A 21,735-nucleotide genomic window follows, 5' to 3' on the forward strand; every position below is an offset into this window, starting at 1 on the left:
GGAACACCATATCAACAAAGGCCTTTTGAAATGTGCTAGCTCCATCTGTACACAGCAGCAAGGCTTCTCAGTCAAGTGACCTGAAATAAAACATGTATCTGTACAGATAATGAAACTGTTTCTCCACTCCACATGCTCTCTCTGTGTGTATAGACAGCACTGTTCTAGAACAATCACACCTGAAGTAGCACAGCAAAACTTTGAGGAATGGGACAATTTTGACATTCTAATTCTTAACTGAGATAAAGCATTGCAAATTTTTTGTTGTGTTAGTCAAATTTGTCTACCATTTTCTTGGTGCCTTTTCTGCTATTTTCAATTAAGGAAAGACTATAGAGCATAATTATTATTAATTGACTCTTAAAAAGAACAGTAATTTAGAATATTATGCATCTAAGCTATCAACTACCATTATGAAATAGTATAGATACAGACACAGATGACAAAGAATATAGATCTATGCAATGCAGATTTAGCTCTATCTGAAGAGTTCTTTCCCTCTCTCTGTCTCTCTTTCTGGAGAGAGAGAGAGAGAGAGAGAGAGAGAGAGAGAGAGAGAGAGAGAGAGAGAGAGAGAGAGAGAACATGCATGTACATGGATGTGTTTAACCAAGAATTTCTGAGCATTCAATTCTAATAAACTTTTCCTATGAGTAACTCCTCTTCTGATTTTTAACTGTTTTGAGGAACCGCCTGAGTTCTGATTTTACACTAGTAGCACTTCTCTCTATGCTGCTCCTCATGGTGTGTGCATATGGGCAAATACGTGTAAGGGTGCATCACCCTTACAGTTGTTGGAGGCCAGAGGTTAGTGTCAGATGTCTTTTTCAATTATTTCCATTGTATTGGTAAGACAGTCTCTAAGTGAACCTAGACCAGCTGTTTTAGGTAGACTGGCCAGCCTTCAAAGCCCAGGATTCAGCTCACGCCAAGCCCTACATAGACTCTGTGCCTACAGGATATTCCACTGTTCCCGGCCGTGGCATAGATTCTGGGTTCCAAACTTAGGTACTCATACTTGTACACCAAACACTCTAGCCACTAAATCAGTGGTCTTAGCCTCCCTAATGCTGTGGCCCTTTAATACAGGTCCTCATGTTGTGATGACCCCCAACCATAAATTATTTTGTTCACAACTGTAATTTTTGCTAGTTGTGAGTCATAATGTAAATATTGGATATGCAGTATATCAAATATGCAAACCTTGTCAAAGGGTCACATGATTTCCCCAAAGGAGGTCACAATCCTCAGGGTAAGAGGCACTGCATTAAGCCATCTCCCGATCTGTACATTAATTAATAATTTTTAATATTATTTTAAGTTATCATATAAGTTAAAAAGTTTCATTGCAATGTCTTCATACATTCTCATGCTTTGCTTCTACTCACTTTCCTCTGCTATAGTCCTTCGTTCCCACCCCCTCTTGCTGATCTCCTATCTCCTCCAACTGGAATTGCAACCGTGATTCTTCATCTTTATTCTGTTTCTTTGTGACAGGTCTCTTTATGTAGATTATGGTGGTCTTGAGTGTCCTGATCTCAGCCATCTGAGTGATGAGCTTCTAGGAGTGTGCTTCCATGCACAGGGTTCTGAACTCCTAAGAGCTGGGATTCTTCACTATCCATCTACCTATTTTGGAACTCCTGTTTAAAAGAAGCTATTCTACAGATTTTCCTTTAATATTTTATTCTTTTTCTCAGTATTGTAGCTGTGAGAGACATCTTTCTTTTTTGCCTGTGTACTTTGTTGTTTTTTAATACTCCATTTAAGACTGAGTAATGTCGGGCAGTGGTGGCACACGCCTTTAATCCCAGCACTTGGGAGGCAGAGGCAGGCGGATTTCTGAGTTCGAGGCCAGCCTGGTCTACAGAGTGAGTTTCAGGACAACCAGGGCTACACAGAAAAACCCTCTCTCAAAAAAACCAAAAAAAAAAAAAAAAAGACTGAGTAATATAACATATTTGCTCATATAACAATATATCTGGGATTTCTAATTTCTTTTTATAAAAACATTATATAGCCTTATACTTTATAATATTCTTATAACAAAACAGAAGCTATGAAAAATTCTGGTTTAATCTAGAATCTAGTTAATTGAGATGCATATTGCTATAGTAAGCTTAGTATAATCCATGCTAGTATCAAAATAACAAAAGTAGTGATAAATGCATATATATTTTCTGGAATTTTCTCATTAAAAGTATTTATTAAGATAGATTTTTTTTTTACCTGGGGGTGGGTCACATAAAATTTTTCCATTCAGAAAACATAAACTGCATTTAATAGTAAATATACAGAACTATTAAGGCTTCATCCACAAGAGACTATAACTCACTATTAAAATATATTTATTCAATGTAAAGCTATATGCATAAAATTAAATCTATAATTACTTTTTAACTGTTCATATTTCTCAACAAAAATCCAAATCTTAGTTAATATCTTGGAAATATAGATAATTATTAAATTCATCCTATATTTTTATTTTATTTACGTTTCTGAGACAAGGCAAAGTATATATCAGTTTAAGAATATATATCTTCATCTGATTATGAAAAATTCATAGTAAATCATGGTATATTTATATTTCCAAAACTCAAAGTAATTTTATACAGCCTACTTCTAATTTAGTAAGCCTTTATTCAGAGTCCCAAAGTCAACTCTGAAAACAAGAACAGAAACCAAATTTCAGTCTTCCACTAACATTTCTAGATCTTTACTCAATATATCTTCCTGGCTTTGTTTCCAGAACACATGAGAATGTATTGCTAATTGAGATTGAAAATTTACTCTTACTAAAAAGGATATAAAGAATAGAGCTTTAGTCTATATAGTTTTGTTGCATATTTTTTAAAGTGTGACTTCCGGGCCCAGGAGGAGGAGAAAGAGCAGAAGCAGGGAGAGAGGAGGGGCTCTTAGAAAGAGGCTTTGGAACAAGGAGGATGCAAGAGCCATGTAAGGTCTTAGGGCAACCAGAACCTACGACCTCTGCCACCAGTGGATGACAGATATAGGTTAGTTGATAAATTTAGGGCTAGAAATTTCTTTGCCCAGCAATTGTGATACCTGGCAAGTTTTAAAATAACAAAGTGTTCTAGTGTTTTTCTTCCGTGGAGCTAAGGTGGGCAAGAGAAAGAGAGAAGGGGCGGTTGATAGCTGCTTAGCAAAGCTATCCAGGAGGACCCTGGGGAGCCAACCCAGCTCTTGGGAAAGGCGCCAGCTTGCTTTGGTGGAGCTAAGCCTGATGTGCGCCCCAGGCAAAGGAGGAAGCATGTTTTTTTCAAATTACATGCAATACGGTAGGCCAGTCTGAAAGGATGTCTGCCTAAGAATGGCATATCTTACAGTGCCTTAACAGTAGTGTAATTTAATGCCACCTGTGTTTTCACAAAGGTATGCTGATACTTGAGTTAAGCAGGAATTGGGTTTATATCATTACATCAAGTTAAATGTCTTTTATCTAATATCTTCTCATAAGTAGCTTTATCGTCTGTTATGAAACTAACTATGGTTCAACTAAATATAACAGTGTAAAGACAGTCAGGCAAGTGCAAACAAGTATGTGATCTAAATTCAAACCTCTTTTTCCTGTCATTCACTGTGCACCATAGATGACTGAATATAATTGACTTGAAGTTTCAAATATACAAATTTTGTGCTGTTAATGGCTTACTCTATACCTACTCTACATATAATTACACCTTGTCAAAGATACTCTTGATGAGAGCAAGGGTCTCAACGTGTGTCACATATACTGAAGGAAACCCTGTTCTACCAGGTTATTTCTTGGATACTACACTGTTTTGGGGAGGAGGGAGGCTCCACTTAAGAAGTTGTTTTCCATTTAATGGAGTAATGATAATCTTCAAAAGCAACTTTTAGAGCAACTGTGAGTCCTTTGGCTATTTTGTCCATTGTACATTCCTTCTCTCACCCCTCTTCCTAATTCTCCTTCAGTCCTAACAATGACATTCAATACATTCAATCAGCTTCCACCCTGTGTGAAACGAATTCTGTATATAACTTGAAAGGGCAAGAAATTGTGATATAGCTACCTGAGAGTTCAAGCAATTTTACAAAATTTAAATATGGTAAAAGATGACTCACAAAGCTCCCGTATCTTTTAGAAAGAATATGAAATTTCTCTGAACTACTTCTAAGTGGTTGGGAACGAATAGAAATATGTCCTAAGTTACAGCTAGATGCTTTTCACAGCCTGGTAAACTAGCCCATAGTCAATGAGTTAAGCCTTCATACCAGGTTGATCTTTTTGTATTTTCTGAATAAGTAAATAAGGGGGTCCCGCAGGCAGATAGGAAAGACACTACCTGCAAAGCCGTCTTCGGAAAACATCAGAAGCTGGCATAACACGTCCATTTTAACGGAAATGGGTTCTTTATTATTTAATCAGGACGGCTTCTGGGCGATTCATGAACCACTTATTGAATCACCGAGTTTAAGAAATCTGAAAAAAAATATTGGGAGTTGGTAAACACCATCCCCTGACTGATCAATAGCACCTAGTGTTGCAGAATGATATGAGAGACTGTATTCTAGTGGCATTTTAAGGCCATGTCTTTTTGTTTTTCCAGATAAGCAGTAAATAATGGATTTCTATAAGTCATAGAAGCTCATTGTTAAGTCCTCCATCACCCTATCCTATACACTCTCTAAGTAGAGGAAGGTATGTATTTTGTTGACTGGGTAGCAGTTCCTTAACAGTTATTCAAGGTTTCTTTCTCTTGAAAGAAAAAGCTAAAATAAAGTCCTATGAATCTTTTGAGCCAACTACAAAACATAGATGTAAATAATCATTGATCAAAATAAAAAAGTCTCTGAATTTAAATATAAATGCAGATGCAGATATAGATATATCATTCATAGCTGTTAAAACAATTAAGCTCATTGAATAGGAAACAGAACAAAGACTTTTTAAAATTACTATTTTATCTTTGTGCTCCTGTGAAGTGATCTTTATAATGAGGTTAGTGTTTAAAACCCCTTATTGCTTGGACAAATTATAATAAGATTTAGTTACGTCGGGCAGTGGTGGCGCACACCTTTAATCCCAGCACTTGGGAGGCAGAGGCAGGTGGATTTCTGAGTTCAAGGCCAGCCTGGTCTACAGAGTGAGTTCCAGGACAGCCAGGGCTACACAGAGAAACCCTGTCTCAAAAAAACAAAACAAAACAACAACAAAAAAGATTTAGTTACTTAAGTTTATTTTAAGAGAAGGAAATCTTATTTTTCTCCCAAGCCTTTTTTCTTTCCTTTTCTTTTCTTCTTTCTTTTTTAAGTATTTCCTAGTGGCTTTAACTTTAGGAATTTTCATGAGAATGTACAAAAGAACCCTTGTTATACAATGTAGGATAAATAAGATCATTAGAATCCTGTCAACACTCATTCTGCTTATAAATACAAAATACAGGAAAGCAATGAAGATTCAGGAATGCCTTTGAATTAATTCTTTTAATTAATCCAATGGACTGCTATAATGCAAACATTAATAGTTCTACATCTCTCACCAAACCAGTGGTCATTTCACTGTATATTACTAGCAATCTAGAGTCCCCTTTGTAGTGTCTTAACAGCCATAATACAGTTCCAACTACACAAGCCTTGGCAGGAGTTCAAAAGTAGTCCATATATCTATGCTTCTGTATGTTTTTAGTACATAAAAACACATAACATTTATTATGTTTATTAGACTGTACTCCTTCTATTTAGCATGCAGAGCTGGTATTTGCTAAAGAGCTATATAATCGCCAATGTGACAGAAACAGAATACAGAGGGGATGAAATTGTAATTTTAAAAATCAAAAGGACTGCTATTAAAAATACACACAAATACTGAGCATGTTACACAATGTATCTTTATGATGATAGAGATTGAGATTGTAATCTGAAAACAAATGCAAAGACAAGAGGGAAATTTCCGATCTGGTCAGGTTTGTATAAAAGGAGAAGTTCAATAGTGTTCACAACTTATGTAAATGAATTTATCCAAACTATCTTTAAAATGATGTTGTCATTGCTTTGAATTAAAAATTACCAAACATGTCAAATAAATTCTTTATTGTCTTTTTATATAACACTTTACTCAGTCTAGCACAAGGCAAGTATAATATTGTAATGTTTTCTTACTAAGATTAAATATTGTTAGTCCATAATATAGTTGTTCAGGACAACATTTTTTAAATGAATTCCAAATTGAATTATTGTGCCAATACATTTTTTAAGGTCTATTTTCAACATTAATCTTTTGATTTTTGAAACATGATTTGTGCTGGGTAAACTTTCTTTTCTATGTAATTATAAATTCTCAGACTATATGACCTGGCTATTATTAGTTAAACAAACTTTTAAGACATAATTTAATCCTATGTAAGCTGTCCTAATTTAAAACTTTTATAATACAATTGTGTTAATATAAAGTAAAATATAAGCTACTTTCTGAAAAAAATGTTGATTGTTCTAAATGCCCTTTGTTCATGCCTGTTTTACTTTCAATCCTACCTCCCCATGGAAAAACCTGGAACAACACATCTAAACTAATGGTATAGTAATAAACTATTGCAACTCTGATGTTACTTAAAATAGTAATGCTTATAATTTTAATAAATATCCATTGATTTACATATTATAGTCTTGAATATTATTATATACACAACCTCTAGTGATACAAGTATTGTGATTTAAATTCATTTTAAAACTCAGAACCTTAAGATTAAAACGATAAACTAATATGGAAGGCCTCAGAGAAAACAACAGTCAAGTCCACTGGGTCCTAAATCCAGTGTGAGTACACATGAATGAGCTGAGCAGTGCTCACTCACATTTATAACATGCATGGGACCAGGTTTTCTAAACATAGTCATGCTTGTGCCAATCACATTTATAACACACATAGAACCAGATTCTGGGAATTGAGATGGAAAGAACCATGAAGAAGTTCCCCAACTGTGCAAAAGATGGAGTTATTCTCTATTAAATTATATGAATGCAAATTCTTTCTGAAAATGCTTTCCAATTTACTGAAAATTCTAGTCATTCATTACATCAATTGCACGTATATTCTTATCCCACTTCTAGCTTATTCACTACTTGTATGAGACCTAGAAAACGTGCCACAATGATTTATTTAAAAATGTGGGAGCAGCCTGAAATGTAAGTGGGCCCTATAAAAACTACCCATACAAAATTTGAAGCACTATACATTAGGCATCCCACAATGAGTTACTTCTAGAACAATTAATTTATCATCCCTCTCCAGAGATTACTTACTCTAGAAAGCTGGTGATATAGTCTCTGCTGCAGGCAGACCAGGAAAAGGGATTGGTATTTGCAGTAATATGAGCTGCCATAAGTTTTGCTGCCTCATGACCTTTGGTCCCACAAGAATTTCCAATTCCATCATGGTTCATACCAAAACTGTTTTAATGAGGAAGAAACAGAAGAGACATAAAAGAAAGAAATAAGAAAAATAAAACAAGCTGATTACATATCCTATATTTCCTGTTAGGGTCATTTATTAGTTACATCAATAGTTGATTTTGATCAAGAAAAACAAGTCCTTTAAAGTAATGAGGATTAATATTAAAAAGAAGAATTATTCAATGATACAATGTATGTCTGACTCTCTTTGCATTTGTCATATTTTCTCACATGTTAAATATCGCATGATTCAATTGCTCCTTCAGAATAAAAGGACATGTATGGTAATGTGTACTTCACAGATGAGATAACTGAAATTTAGCAAAATGAATGACCCATTAAAAATTGTGTTAATTTTTTTTTTTTACAAACTCCACATTTACATGTTAGTAATGTTCATTTTACTGTATTCAATACAAAAGGGAATTACATAGAAAGATTCACTGAGGTATGGGTGCTGGCCACTCATAGACACTCCCTTTTATGAGCAATGTTGAAAGAGAGTGTAATACATAACTTATATCCCTGTGTGTTTTCAAAATACATTTTGAAAACCTGGCATTTTTAAAGATTGTGGCTTTTCTTTGCCATGGACTCCACTTTTCAAAGATTTTTCTTCTTCTTCTTCTTCTTTTTTTTTTTTTTTTGCCATATTTTCCCCTGTCCTAAAGTCTAGTGAACTCAAAATACACTTTAATAAAAAAAAACTGAGATGGATATGTTCACTACATAAGGAGTCAGGTGATTAAATTGACTATTCAAAAAATAATTTATATTTACAGTATTACATTCTAATATATGTGTCATGGTGAAAAACTAATTTAAGCACACAATAGATAAGGAGAGTTGTTGTAGGAAACCCTGGACAGGTAGTTCAGAACAGGCAAATACAAGGCAGTTAATAAATACAAATATAAACACCTGCTCTCTTTGACAGTGAAAGCACTTAGATTTTCATCTGACAAGTGAGATTAAAGCTATGTTTAGAAAGAAGATAGGCCAATGAGCAAAAGGACATTGTGAATGAGTGAAATGAAATACATATGGGGATAGAAAGGAGAAGCTGCTAATTCATGTGCAGGAAGTAACATAAACAAAGAGAAGAAATTTGAGCGTATCCAGAGCCCTCAATTAAAACAAATTGCCTTCCCCAAACACTAATACTTATCATTCTAATTTGACATCAATACATCATTTCTTGAATGATCTTCTAGGAATATTAAGGCAGAATTTCAAGTTGAATTAGGTACAGTCAAATCCACACAATTTGAGTAAAAATAATTTAAATGTAAAATTCAAGAAACTCTAATATTCCTCTGTGTAAGGCTGACACTTCTGTATTAACCCGACTATTATTCTTTTCACATGTTATAAAGTTAAAAGTGACTTCCTTTTAGATGAGTGTCATGTAGGTAGGCACATGTCATATAGGTAGGTAAGGGAACCAATATTGACCCACTACTAACAATGCATAAAAATGCAAGCTTCTACTTTTAATGTCATATTTCTGTCATCTTATAAAAGATAGATATATCGTTCACACAGTCATAATGCAATGCTACATTGCCTTGGAGTACAGAAGCCCAGCTGCCAAAAAGGAAGACAAATGAAAATATTTGGTGTCAGAATTAAAAAAAAAAAACAAAAACAATTTATTTGACATAAGTCTGACACCCTGGCTAGTACTAAACCTCTTTTGAAGTAGGGATTCCACCTGTCCATGAAACTGTGTTACTATCTGTATAGGTAATATAGTCTCGATTAGAACTAGCAGGAACCACCTCAAGGAGACCAGAGACATATAAATTCTAGGTCCTTGCCTGTTACCCACAAAACACCACATTAGGCCACTAACTAGAAGGCTTACATTTGAGGAGCTGCTCCAGATTAAACCAAGATAGAACCACTTGGGTTTGAGATAGCTACACAGACAACAACACAAGGGGTTAATGGAACAAAAACAACAACAAAAACCTTTAGAAAACCCTCTAGTTTCCATTGCTCTTCAATTACTTGGAAAATCATACATTGGAAGACATACATATCAGAGCAATATATTATTTCTTCCTCCTAGCTTTGATAATACCTCTGACTGTGAATTCTAACAGTTTCATGGGTCACTTTGCAAAAACTTGACAGCTACTTTTGTTAACAAATGAAGCCTTCTATTTCTTGAGACATACTGTCTCTGAATTTAGCTCTAGCTGGCCTCACACACATGATCTTCCCATTTTCATCTACCAAGAGATGGGATTACAAGTGTACATATTTATTCAGTTGTCTATTTTATAATTTCCCTTATGTACACTACATAGGGCAATCCTCACCTCCTACCTCCCTATAACCCACTCCTACTCTGGATCCTCTCCACAGAACTCTACAGCAAGCTCACGCCTGTTCATCAAACACTGTCTAGTAACTGAAACCTAGAGCTAAAGGATAAATGAATAAACTAAGATCATAGACTTGTCATCTCTCTGTTTATACCATGACTGCTCATTTAGCTGCCTCCAGATTTGTATCACACTATTCAGCTCTTCATATGGAGATGCTAAACATTTCAGAAAAAGATTTGTTACACACACAAAAAAAGAAAGAATAAAACTAAGAAAGAAATAGAAAAAAAAAGAAAATGGAAAACAAAAAGAAAAAAGATATGAACATAATTGTGGCTTCATAAAATGAATTGGGTAGTGTTCCTTCTGTCTCTATTTTGTGGAATAGTTTATAGAGAATTGATATTAGGTCTTCTTGGAAGGTCTGATAGAATTCTGCACTAAAACCATCGGGTCCTGGGCTTTTTTGGTAGGGAGACTTTTAATGACTGCTGCTATTTCTTTAGTGGTTATAGGACTATTTAGATGGTTTATCTGATTCTGATTTAACTTTGGTGTGTGGTATCTACAAATTACAGTGGTAGTCATTATAATTAGGAAGTTTAATGACACGTGCAGTGTATTTGGCATAATTCTAACACCTCTCGGGATGTTTTAATGATACGTAGGCAGCTTATGAATTTCAAGAATGCTGCTCTGCTGAACGTTGATACGGTAGATACTGCAGATAAAATTACCTGAGGCCTGAGGTCAGTATTTCTATTTTGGCCAAGCTTCAAAAATGGCATATATAGCTTGATCATGCTAGCTGTTTTTGTCCTGGGAATACTTTTATTCCTGCCCATTGTGTTAAAGCTTTTCTTCAACAACATCAACATGTTGGCAGTTAAGTACATGGCTTGAACCTGAAAATGGACCCCCAGACAGAGTTATTAAATTAACAGGTTGGCAAGCCAAGGGTGGGTAAGATTCTGCACAGAGCCTTACCAACCTAAGACAGAAGATGACATTGTCAGGTATAGGTGGGTGAGGAAGTCCTTGGTCCAGTGAAGCCTGGACACCCCAGTCTGGGGGAAATTGTGGGTGGGGAAGTGGGAGTGGGAGGGTGGGTGGGGGTATATCCTCATAGAAGCAGGAGGAGGGGGGATGTGATAGGGGGTCCCTGGGTGGGGGGGAAGGGGATTACATCTGAAATGTAAATAAAATATCCAATTAAAAATATTAAAAAAAACCTTTACCATAAAGAATTTGAAAATAAAAGAATCCTGACACACTCAAAAAAAAAAAAAGCATAAAGGAGGAGGAGATGGGATAGGGGGGTTCTAGGGAGGGGAAATAGGGAAAGGGGATAACATCTACATTGTAAATGAGTAAAATAACCAATTAAAAAAAGAAAGAAAGAAAAAATATTTGTCTAAGATTATAACAGAAGGCTAAGTAACTACTTTGCCTACCCACTCCCTGGAACAATTGCGTGTCTTCTAGCCACCTTTAGACTTTCTTATTAACTCCAGCACTTAAAGTTCCTCATCCGATCCATAGGGTTAGGCCATTCATGCAAGATGATAATGCCAGATAGAACTCAGGACTTTCTGAATCAATGTTAATGACCCATTAGTACAGCAAACCCAATGTTTGCACATAAGAAGAGAACCTTTGGAAACTGTCCATGCATGACTAATGGACAATTACGAAACTTTGGTTTGCTGAGGAAATTAATAAAAGCTGCCTGATTATGTCTGGTCAGTGCTGGTTTCCTTTGACTTAAGTCAGCTGGCTCAAAATAAAGTTTTAATCAAGAAACCTTGTCTGTCTTGTTCACATGACTTAGTCTCATTTCTATTATTTCTATGCCAGAAAACCTCAACATCAGTTATCACCATTATATTCCATGTTTTGAGGGAAAACTTACAGCTATCCACAGAACTCCCAAACGAACAATTTCTTAAATATATCTTTATATAAGTTCTATTTTAATTTTAATTATGGTTAGTATATGTGTACATGATGTGGACATGAACAAGCCATAGCACATGCATGTTCAACACTGAGAAGACTGTGTTGTGGAGCTGGTTTTCTCCTTGAACTATACATGAGTGAGCTCTAGACTTGCTCAAGTTCTCTTACCTGCAAAGCTATCCAGTAGCTTTTACCTAAGTGCCTATGATAAACTTAGCTCACAAAAATATTATAATATAAACCGAGTATAATGAATTTAATTAGGAATCAAAGTTTTCATTAAACAGAACCTTGTTGATTATACAGAAGAAAATGGTGGAAACCATGCTAGCTTAGTTTTTTTTTTTTTTTTTAAAGAGGATATGTTTGTGATATGAAAACATAGTTACTTTATTAGGCCATTACTATATTCATGCTTCTATAATTTTTGATTTTTTTCCTGAATGAATCCATTTCTGGTATTCAAGGATGGTAAAGATACTTACACATATTTTACAGCACATTAAAAATTGGCTTTTAAATAAATTACATCATAATTTCAGTGAGTGCAAAAAAGCTATTGTAAAATTTGGCAGGTTTTTTTTTTTTTTTTTACATATTAAAAAGCTGCAACAAATGATGTCTGCAAGCAACAATAAAGCACACGTCAGGCCAGAAACCATAATCTTATGCCTGACATCACACGGGTGAAACTTGAGTGCTTCTCATCTATGGCTGAAGATCAGACAAGAATATCTGCTCTCCTCACTCTCATTCAACAGAAGTACTAGAAGTCTTAACCAAGAGCTTTTAAAGTCTTAGGCAAAGCTTTTGAATCTTAGACTTTGTACTATCCCATGCAAAACTACACTGTCAAGGGCAAAGGAATAAAGTCAGTGGCTGTGAGATGTAGCTTAAAAATGGAAATAAAAATGACTCAATGAGGTTTGCTTTGTAGATTAATTTAAAGATTAGTAATTACCTACTGCTGGAAATTATGAATTTAAAACAACAGTTGCTAATCTAACTTTCCTACCTGTAGACATGAATGTTTATTCTTTAGTTTTTAAGTATAATTTTTATCTCTGGGTGTAAATGGGTATGCATTCAAGTGTGTAGGTTCATTATATGTGTGCCACAGTGTGAGTTTAGAAGTCAAAGCATAATCTTGAGTGTTGGTCCTCACTTTCAACCCTGTTGAAACACAACCCCTTTGTTGTTTTTCCACACTATATACTAGGCTATGTGGCTCTGGAGCTTATGGGGATTTTTCTATCTCATCTTCCATCTCTCCAAAGAAGCACTGGGATCACAGATACTTAAGCACTCAGTACAGCTCTGGCATGGATTCTGGAGAGTTAAACTCAGATTTTTTCCCCCCAAAGAAAGCACTTGGCCCACGGGCCATCTCCCCAGCCCACAAGCAACACTTTTGTTTACTTATTACACTTAGTTATGTATAGAGTAATTCATGAGGAGACCAGAGGAAAATGTGTGGGAACTGGTGCTTTTCTTGCAACCTGTGGATCCCCAGGATCAAACTTATCAGGCTTGTTAATAAGAGATTTTAACCACATGTGGCAAAATGTTAAGGATTACAACTCACCCTTTAGAGATACAAAAAATAAATTAGTAATTCAGCTTCATCCTATCGCCTGCCTCAAATTAGGAGGCTTTTTATCACTTCTTTGGGGCACAATTCTCCTCAAATAACTTGGCTCTAATAGTCATTCCCTCTTATGAAAGCTCAGCTGAAGTTCTGTATCTTATATTACATGAGGAGAGATCTTCATTCACTGCAGGAGGATCACTCAGGAGTCATGCAAATTATGTTTTAACACAGCATCAAGATTTTTAAGGAGTAAAAATTTGAATTTTATTATGAGACTATAGTTTTTAAAGCAATATGACATGGGCAAATGGAAGCTTTCAAAATGACAATTCCCAGAACAGAGCAGGAAAGATGCTTCAGTGATTAAAAGTGATTGCTGGCAACCATGAAAACCCAAATTCAAATCCTCAGAACTCATACAAAAAGTTGCATGTGATCAATGTGATCAATGGAATCAAATTGAAGAGCCAGAAATAAACCCACACATATATGGGCATTTGATTTTTTTTTTTTTTTTTTTTGATAAAGAAGCCAAAACCATACAGTGGAAAAAGAAAGCATCTTCAACAAATGGGGCTGGTCTAATTGGATGACTACATGTAGAAGAATGTAGATAAATTCATCTTAATCACTCCACACTAAACTCAAGTTCAAGTGGATCAAGGAACTAAACATAAAAGTGGGCACACTAAATCTCATAGAAGAGAAAGTGGGAAATAGCCTTGAATGCATTGGTACAGGAGACAATATCCTGGACAAAACACCAGTAGCTCAGTTTCTTAGATCAACAATTGATAAATGGGACCTCATGAAACTGCAAAGCTTCTGTAAGACAAAGGACACTGTCAATAGGACAAAGTGGCAGCCTACAGATTAGGAAACAATCTTCCCCAACCCTACATCTGACAGAGGACTAATATCCAAAATTTATGAAGAAATCAAGACATTAGATACCAACAACCCAATAACCCAATAACCCAATAAAAATATGGTGTACAAAGCTAGACAGAGAATTCTCAACAAGGGAATCTCGAATGGCTGAGAAGCACTTCAAGCAATGCTCACACTCCTAGTCATCAGGGAAATGTAAATCAAAACAACAGTTGAAATTCCATCTTACAGTGGTAAGAATAGCTAAGATCAAAAGTGCAAGTGATACCACCTGCTGGAGAGGATGTGGAGCAAGGGGAACACTCCTTCATTGCTGGTGGAGTGCAAACTTGTACAACCATTTTGGAAATCAATTTGGTAGTTTCTCAGAAAACTGGAAATAGTTCCATCTCAAGACCCAGGTGTACTACTCCTGGCCATATACCCAAAAGATGTTCCACAATCCCACAAAGACACTTCATCAGCTATGTTCATAGTAGCTTTATTTGAAATAGCCAAAAACTAGAAACAAACTAGATGTCCCTCAACTGAAGAATAAAAAAAATGTGGTACATCTACATAATGGAACACTATTCAGCTATTAAAAACCAAGACATCATGAATTTTGCCAGCAAATGGATGGAACTTGAGAATATCATCCTGAGTGAAGTAATCCAGACCCAAAAGCACATGCATGTATGTACTCACTTACAAGTGGATATTAGCCATAAAATGCAGATAGCATGTTACACTCCACAGACCCAAAGAAACTAAACAAGGAAGGCACAGCAAGAATGCTTGAATATCATATGAGAGAGGGAATAAAATAGTAATTAAAAGTCAGATGGAGGGAATGAACTGGGTGGGTGAGGGGATTGGCCAGGGAATTTGAAGATTCAGGATGGAGATAGACAGAATAGATGTCCAGATGGCCATAAAAATGAATGGAAATCTGCAACTGATGCGGGAAGGGATGAACTTCTAGGATGTGACAGAGACAAGGGATAAAAGAAGGCAGGACATAGGCATCCCAAGAATCAATGGGGGTGACCTTAGCAATGACACATAGCATTAAGCATATGGAAGCTGAAGAGGCTACCTCCTAGAGCCAAGAGGGAACTCCAGTGGAGCAATAGGGACACCAATCTACCCATGATACTTTCTGCCCAAAATTTATCCTGTCTACAAGTAATGGGGAATGGAGCCAAGACTGAGGGAATGGGCAACCAATAACCAGCCCAACTTGAGATGCATCCCATGGGCAAGAATCAATTTTTGACAGTATTAATGATACACTGTCATGCTTACAGACAGGAGTCTAGCATGGCTGTCCTCTGAGAGGCTCCACCCTGCAGCTGACTCAGACAGATGCAGACACTTACAGTGGATGGAGCTTGGGGACTCATATGGAAGAACAGGAGTAAGGATTGCGGGCCCTGGAGAGGATAGGAACTCCGAAAGAATACCGATAGAGTCAACTAATCTGAACTTCAGAACCTGAATCACCAACCAAAGAGCATACATGGCCTAGACCTAGGCATCCCCTGCACATATGTAGCAGATGTGCAGCTTGGTCTTCATGTGGGGCCCAAAAAACTGTAACAGGGGCTATCTCAAAAGCTGTTGCCTATACATGGGATATGTTCTTCTAGCTCAGCTGCCTCAGTGGGAAGTATTTGCCTAGCCTGGCAGAGACTTGCAGTGCTAAGGTGAAGAAATGCCTGGGGGGCACCCACCCACTCAAAGGAGAAGTGGAGGGGTGGGGGAAGGATTGTGGGAGGGGGTGACTAGGAGGGAGGCAGTGAGCGGGATGTAAAGTGAATAAAAATAGAAGTTTGGTGTGGACATTCACTTACAACCTTGGACTGAATAGAGGACACTTGCACTATCATACACTCTATACACACGACTACACATGCACAAACACACATACACACAACAAAGAGGACACGTGCACTATCATATGCTCTATACACACGACTACACATGCACAAACACATACACACAACACAGAGGACACATGCACTATCATACACTCTATACACACGACTACACATGCACAAACACATACACACAGCACAGAGGACATGTGCACTATCATATGCTCTATACACACAACTACACATGTACAAATACACCTACACACAACACAGAGGACACTTGCACTATCATATGTTCTATACACACGACTACACATGCACAAACACATACAACACAGAGGACACGTGCACTATTATATGCTCTATACACATGACTACACATGCACAAACACACACACACACACACAACACAGAGGACACGTGCACTATCATATGCTCTATACACACGACTACACATGCACAAACACATACACACAACACAGAGGACACATGCACTATCATACACTCTATACACACGACTACACATGCACAAACACACACACACAACACAGAGGACACATGCACTATCATATGCTCTATACACACGACTACACATGCACAAACACATACACACAGCACAGAGGACACATGCACTATCATACACTCTATACACACGACTACACATGCACAAACACACACACACAACACAGAGGACACGTGCACTATCATATGCTCTATACACACGACTACACATGCACAAACACATACACACAACATAGAGAGAGGGGAGGAAGAGGGAGTTAAAGAGGGAGAGGGAAAGAGTAAAACATTTTCAAAAGAAGCAAATGTCTAATAGGAACACATACATAGAGCAGTTTGTTCTACAAGTTAGAAATTGATTTTCCTCTCAGCTCAATTATACAATATGGCTAAATTGACTTTATAAATTTATGTTTAAATGTTTGAAGCCAATCAGTGGCTCATTTCATGACCATGAAACAAAAGATGATATAAGTAACCATATAAATTGTTATTGTTTTCAGAAATGGCCCTCATAGCACTATTTCATTTATTTCACAAATTAAATTAGAGTATCCAAAATAGTAAATAGTATATAACATTTTTAGAACTTGCAATTCCGTAAAATAGAATATATTAAGTTTTTCTATAGAAATTTAAATTTACTGAATAAATTCCAAATGGAATTAGTATTATCAAAATGTTCTGTAGATTCTAATTCTGTTTTAGGTCTAAATTTAAAAATTTTGTATTTGTATTTTAATTTTAAACACATGAGTACCACACACCCCTAGTGTGACAATTTTACTTTCTATTTTGGCTTCTGAATGAAAGTGGGTTAGAGAAACATGTCCTTGAAATAATTGGCAAAGACTCAGAAGGAAGGAAGAGAAAATTAATAAAAAAAAGATGTGTTCTTCCAATGTAGGATCTTTATCATTACAGCACATATCACAGGGTCCACAGCACAACCTATGTAACTCAAAATCTCCACAATGAGCTGCTAAGTAAATCTCATGTCAAAAAAAGTTTGCTTGAGTGACAGATTAACTGCTGAATAAATGTTAGCCATGAGAGAGGGAATTTGAAACTGTGTATGTCTCCCTTAAAAGTGAATGCCGTTCCCTGGGCCTTGGGTGTGGGAGTGTTTTGTAGATATACCCAGAGAAACTGGTCTCCACAATGCCACATTTTGATTGGTTGTGGGTTTCTGTAGTGGCCTCTGTCTGTTGCCAAGAGAAGTTTCCTTGATAAGTCAAACTTCACAGGAAAAATTCAGGAAACCTAAGCACTACACAAAGAGCTACCAGCAACCTAGCAAAGCTGGGAGCAGGAGAGGCGGTCCTCCCTAAGGAAAAGCACACCAATTGATTGTTCAGTGCCAAATAGCCCGGAAAACAAGTCACATTATAGGAACAGAACAGGTTATATTTAGGAATATATATGTATAACAAATACATATATGCATGCAGTAACAGTTAAGAAAAAAAGAGGCCATGAATTGAAGGAGAGTAGAGAGGGGTATAAGAGAGGTTTCAGAGAGAGGAAAGGCAAGGAAGAAGTGTTGTAATAAATTACAATCTCAAAAATGAACAAAAAAGAGTGAATGATGAACTGAAAATAAAGGTAACAAAGGGAAACGAGAAGAGTTTAACTCAAAATCTATCACATCACTAATCAGAGACCTGGTAGATGTGGTCTAACTGAGCAGATTATATAATAAAGGCTATTTATTAAACTATATGTCTACAGCTAAGAGAAAAGCTATCATGTATACAAGACATGGACATAATGCTTTCCTCAAACACCTTATTATTAAAAATAATTAGATTAAATCATCTTTTCTAATGTTTTCATCTGAAACTACATTAACAAAGCAAAAATTTCTCACATATGGTAATTATATAACCACAAAAGATAGATCATTTTATTTTTAAAGACATCTAAGAAGCACCTTATGTGTAATACACTGTTTTACTTCATCTTGAATTATATGAATAATTAGTTGCCAAAAATTGCAATACATCTTGTACCATGAAGATATGATGTACTCTAGATTTTGCTATACAATTTTTACTATATTTTGGGGAGGAGATTTGTTAGAGTAAAAATAGTAAACACAGCTGGCTGAATATAAATTTTATCTGCATTAAACAGTTTGCTGAAAATCACGTTTTATATCAAATTCAATGTGTGATAACCAGATTTATATACATATTGCCAAGTTACATACAAAAAGAAGGATAATCATTTGGAGAGATAAACGGGAGGGAGGGAGAGAGATGACAAGTGGGATAATGAAAGGAAGGGCAAACAAAAGCCAACTACCATGTAAATGAAAATGTCATAGCAGGACACATTGATTGCTACAGTAACTGATAACCAGTTTTTAAAAGTGCCTAGTTTAAATTTTGCATCTAACCAAGTTCCATTTTTAATCTGAAGATAATCATGTTGCTAATACACCAACCTCACTTTTTGTTAGTAAACAATGGCACTTATTACTAGCAATCATTTATTTAAATGTATAGTATGTTTAGCACATGTTTTTGAATTCTGCCACTAAAGAAAAAAGTAAATAAATATGATCATTCAGTTCTTCAAAAGATTCTAACATCACATGATCAAAGTACTGTTTTTAAAGTTATTTAATATGATACAATTGGTTTTTATGTAATCTTTGTTTCTAGGCATGCTAACTCACACCTATATAATGTCAGAATTTGTGATGCTAAGCAAGAGGACCATTGGGAGTTTGAGGCTATCTTGGAATAAATAGTTCATTCCAGGCCAACAGTGATAGTCCGTCTGAAAAATAGAAAGAAAGGAAGGAAGGAAGGAAGGAAGGAAGGAAGGAAGGAAGGAAGGAAAAAAGAAAGGAGAAGAAAAAGAGGTAAACTTATTAAACGATGTATTCTAAATTGTTACAACTGTAAAATATCAAAGTTAAGTAGTGGCATTGTAGCAGAGAAAATTAAAGAGAATAAGATATTCTTTACATTTTTTTCATTTGTAACCTGTCTTTACTTATGACTGATTTTTGCTATGAAACATTTATTGTAATAAGTACTCAGTCGTCTACATCTGGCAAACCTTTTTAGATACAGTAGTGCTTAGATATAGATTTTTCATATAGTAGTCACTCATTGAGATAGATATTATAACCTGTTCATGTGTTCTTTTTAAACAGACCTTGGAATTTTGTTCTGTTTCATATATAGTTTACTAAAGCAAATAACTCAAGATAACAAATCTATATAGGAAGATAGTCAGTGACAGTGTTACCTAGCAAAATTTAGTACCTAAAGTCTTCCCAAATGTTCACAAATAATGTTGACATTTAGTATATGCTAAGTCTAAGTATTTCTAAGCTGAGGCTTAGATCTCCAAAAGTCCATAAAATCACTGTAATATATTTATATTTATATTTATATTTATATTTATTCTTCTACTATTACTATGTCTAGTAGAGATAAGTCAGGTAAGCTGGAGTTGTGCACATATGGTTAAAGGTAACACTGTTTGCAAAGACAGAGAAAATAGGTGCAGTAATGCAACTTTTGCCATGATAACTCTCCTCAGTTATCATAAATGTTATCAGTTATACATACAATGTTGCTAATTTAACACTGAAGGAAAGGCCATCCAGAGACTGCCCCACCTGGGGATCCATCCCACATACAGACGCCAAACCTAGACACTATTGTGGATGCCAAGAAGCGCTTGCTGACAGGAGCCTGATATAGCTGTCTCCTGAGAGGCTCTACCAGAGTCTGACAAATATAGATGGATGCTCACAGTCAACCATTGGACTGAGCACAGGTTCCCCAGTGGAGAATTTAGAGAAAGAACTGAAGGAGCTGAAGGGTTACCCATAGGAAGAACAACAATATCAACCAACCAGACCCCTCATAGCTCCCAGGGACTAAACTACCAAACAAAGAGCACACATGGAGGGACCCATGGCTCCAGCAGCATATATAGCAGAGGATGGCTTTGTCAGGCATCAATGGGAGGAGAGGCTCTTGGTCCTATGAAGGCTGGATGCCCAAGTGTAGGGGAATGCCAGGATGGGGAAGCGGGAGTGGGTGGGTGGGTGGAGGAGCACCCTCATAGAAGGGGGGGTTTAGGATGGAATAGGGGGTTTCCGGGGAGAAAACCAGGAAATGAGATAATATTTGAAGTATAAATAAATAAAAATATTTCTTAAATGTTGCTAATTTGGTCCATGGCATCTATCTATTAGTATGATATTATCTACCTGAAAATTCGTTTATTTGGCTTTTTCAGAACAATGAAGGAGATAAAATTTATCAAAGTTTCTAAAGATGGTAATAATAAAACATTACAAGGCTTATTTCTGTAGTACACACACACACAAACATACACAGAAAACAATTATTCTGAAATCTGATACTGAACACTGCAATCATCAGACTGATCTATCCTTTGTCATTAGTACCTAAAATAACACAGCTTTAATTATGAAATAATTTACTAAAATAACTTTTCTAAGGAATGTCCTTATTTCAGCATTATTGTTTCAGCCACTATGAGGAGGGATATTTATACATAAGGAATATTTATGAAAATGTATATCATATTATAAGCATAACTTATACAACTGTATGTACATGGAGATTTATTTATAGAGACATGTATAAAAACAGAAATTAATTTAGTATCTTACTGGCCATAACCAAAATTGACTTCTGACTCCACATATGTATGCATACAGACCCATGCATAAATCACACACACACACACACACACACACACACACACACACACACACACAAATAAAAATAAAGTGTATAGAACAAAGGTAAAACCCATTCAATTAAACTTATAGTCTCATAGCCAATCCTGGCTATTTACTTTGAGAGAAAAGATATGAGAGGATGGTTTTCAGCTGACATTCATTCTAAAGCCAAGAAAAAAGCCAGGTTCAGAACTAAGTCTTTTATTTAGGAGAGATGACAGAGGTTCTGCTTAGTCAGCAAAATGATGGACTGGATATTAGGTCTATCTTGCACCTTACTGACATAAATTGGTATAGTTATCTCTAACTGTATTTTGAGAGAAAAGTTTTATTTTAACAGGAAGGGTGATATGTAGGAGGAGCTTAGGTAGGAGGAGTAAGGAGAGGAAGAGAAGGAGTAAGGAG

General features: G+C 36.0%; 1 protein-coding gene across 6 annotated transcripts in view; it reads right to left on the bottom strand.

The window, feature by feature from the left end:
- The window catches only part of Adamts6 (ADAM metallopeptidase with thrombospondin type 1 motif 6), a 229,315-nt gene that overhangs the window by 115,152 nt on the left and 92,428 nt on the right, over positions 1 to 21,735 (bottom strand). For 4 of the 6 annotated variants that reach the window (XR_013105084.1, XM_034523616.2, XM_076916238.1 and 1 more), the window contains one exon: positions 7,285 to 7,431. The exons of 1 other annotated variant lie outside the window; for it this stretch is intronic. Coding sequence is in view for 4 of the 5 variants with exons in the window: in XM_034523616.2 (XP_034379507.1) it covers positions 7,285 to 7,431 (147 nt within the window). In the remaining variant the exon portion in view is untranslated. Of the gene's footprint in view, positions 1 to 4,328; positions 4,454 to 7,284; positions 7,432 to 21,735 lie in introns of those variants that run through there. One more of the 6 variants, XM_034523618.2, reaches the window with a different exon arrangement.

This window comes from Arvicanthis niloticus, chromosome 19 (assembly GCF_011762505.2).
Source record: "Arvicanthis niloticus isolate mArvNil1 chromosome 19, mArvNil1.pat.X, whole genome shotgun sequence".
In the NCBI taxonomy this organism is placed as follows: domain Eukaryota; kingdom Metazoa; phylum Chordata; class Mammalia; order Rodentia; family Muridae; genus Arvicanthis; species Arvicanthis niloticus.